At 32.0% G+C, this 1,607-nt stretch overlaps 1 protein-coding gene across 1 annotated transcript in view; it reads right to left on the reverse strand.

Moving 5' to 3' along the window:
- Window positions 1-164: 164 nt before the first annotated feature.
- The window catches only part of LOC106787105 (gustatory receptor for sugar taste 64f-like), a 3,050-nt gene continuing 1,607 nt past the window's right edge, over window positions 165-1,607 (reverse strand). The window contains exons 3-7 of the mRNA XM_014749182.1: window positions 1,428-1,537; window positions 969-1,139; window positions 737-891; window positions 364-526; window positions 165-185 (exon numbers count right to left, since the gene is read on the reverse strand). Coding sequence (XP_014604668.1) covers window positions 165-185; window positions 364-526; window positions 737-891; window positions 969-1,139; window positions 1,428-1,537 — 620 coding nt within the window. The remainder of the gene's footprint in view (window positions 186-363; window positions 527-736; window positions 892-968; window positions 1,140-1,427; window positions 1,538-1,607) is intronic.

Raw genomic sequence — 1,607 nt, forward strand, 5'->3', positions numbered from 1 at the left:
AAAAAAAAAAAGAAATAAAAGAAAGAAAACAGATTATAAGTACTTACTCAATGCCAGGATCATGACAATAGCTGTGATCAATTTAAATCTTCCAGCAAGACTTATGCGAGAAACTTTACGATGTCTGAACATAAATTCACGTTCGAGTTTTTCCCATGTCAATGCTAAGCATGGCCACAATTTGGCTAGTTTCATGAACAACAACGATGCTATCAATGATGTCCCATAAAAAACTAAACTAGCTGTTGAGATAAAGTATTTTTTTTGTATTTGAAATTATTACGAAAATTAATATATAATATATATTATATAAAAATAATTATTTTAATAATAAATATTAATAATATATATATTGGATTTTACCTCTGTTGAATAACTGGCACTGGAAACACTGTAAAGTATAGGTGCTGGTAATCGTGATTCATCATGAACGGATGCCGCATACAACGAAACTGCCGTAGTTCTTGTTAGCAGAAATCCAAACGAGAAACAAAAGTAAATCTTCTGTATGTGACTTCGTTGTAAACTTTTTCGTTTTATTTTCGTTTTTGTATTATTGTTTTATGTCATTTGAAACAAATCACAAATTATTTTAATATTATTAGCTTTTTAGGTTCTATACGGAGGGTGTAAAGAGATAATTGTGTATTTGATATTTTAAAAGACGATTAATCGTAATATTATAACAAAAGTATCATAGTAATAAGAAAATGATAATTGTGAATATTTTGTTTACTTGAATGAGAACAGCAGTTGGATGCAAATGAAATACAAATCGGTGGCGAATGATAGAAATACTATAGTTGATATATGAGAATCAACTCTTCTAGTTAAACCAGCCAAATGATTGTAATCGTTCCTAGCCTCGGCCCACCACCAATCCGGCATAGTCTTTGGAAAAAGAAAAGAAATAGAATTTTTAGAAAAAGAAAAGAGAAAAATTGGTTTATACGAAATAATTATTATACCTTTCCTTTGACGGAATTAAGACGACTGTTCAATTGTTGAAATTGATCCGCCAGTGCCATGCTTACGAGAATTAAAAAAAGATCGACGAAATTCCATGAGAACGTACTTAATATGTTAACCGTGTCCACCAATATGGCTTTCCATAAACTGTATGTCTTTCTCGAGAATACCTATTTTTATTCGCGGTAAACACAATTATTGCATTTTAAACGAGCCTTCAGCTACCACCACCACCACCACCAATAGTAGAGACAGCAGAAAAATAAGAGAAGGAGGAGGAGGAGGAAAAAAAATAACAAATAATAAAAGAAGATTATATCTTGCTAGGGGTGGGTAGCGGGAGGAGGGAGGAGGGAGGGTTAGGAGTAGGGGAAAAAAAATCGTGCGAAATAAGAATCGTTCCGATTCTGTGGATATATTTATAATCAAAATAAACAATTACAACCATATAACGTTACCTGAGGAAATTGCGATTCGAAATATTCAGCAACTATATCGGAATCGCCGCGATATTTTGCGCAATTGGTTGCGTATGAAAAACCCTTTAATATTGACAACGTGTGTTCGACTAAAAATTCATTTAAAAAATTCGATCGAAGAGTTTTATTCGAAAATACCTGTTGTTAGAAAAAAAAAAA

Source organism: Polistes canadensis, unplaced genomic scaffold (genome assembly GCF_001313835.1).
Source record: "Polistes canadensis isolate GaletaPanama2010 unplaced genomic scaffold, ASM131383v1 scaffold_4, whole genome shotgun sequence".
Classification (NCBI taxonomy): Eukaryota; Metazoa; Arthropoda; class Insecta; order Hymenoptera; family Vespidae; genus Polistes; species Polistes canadensis.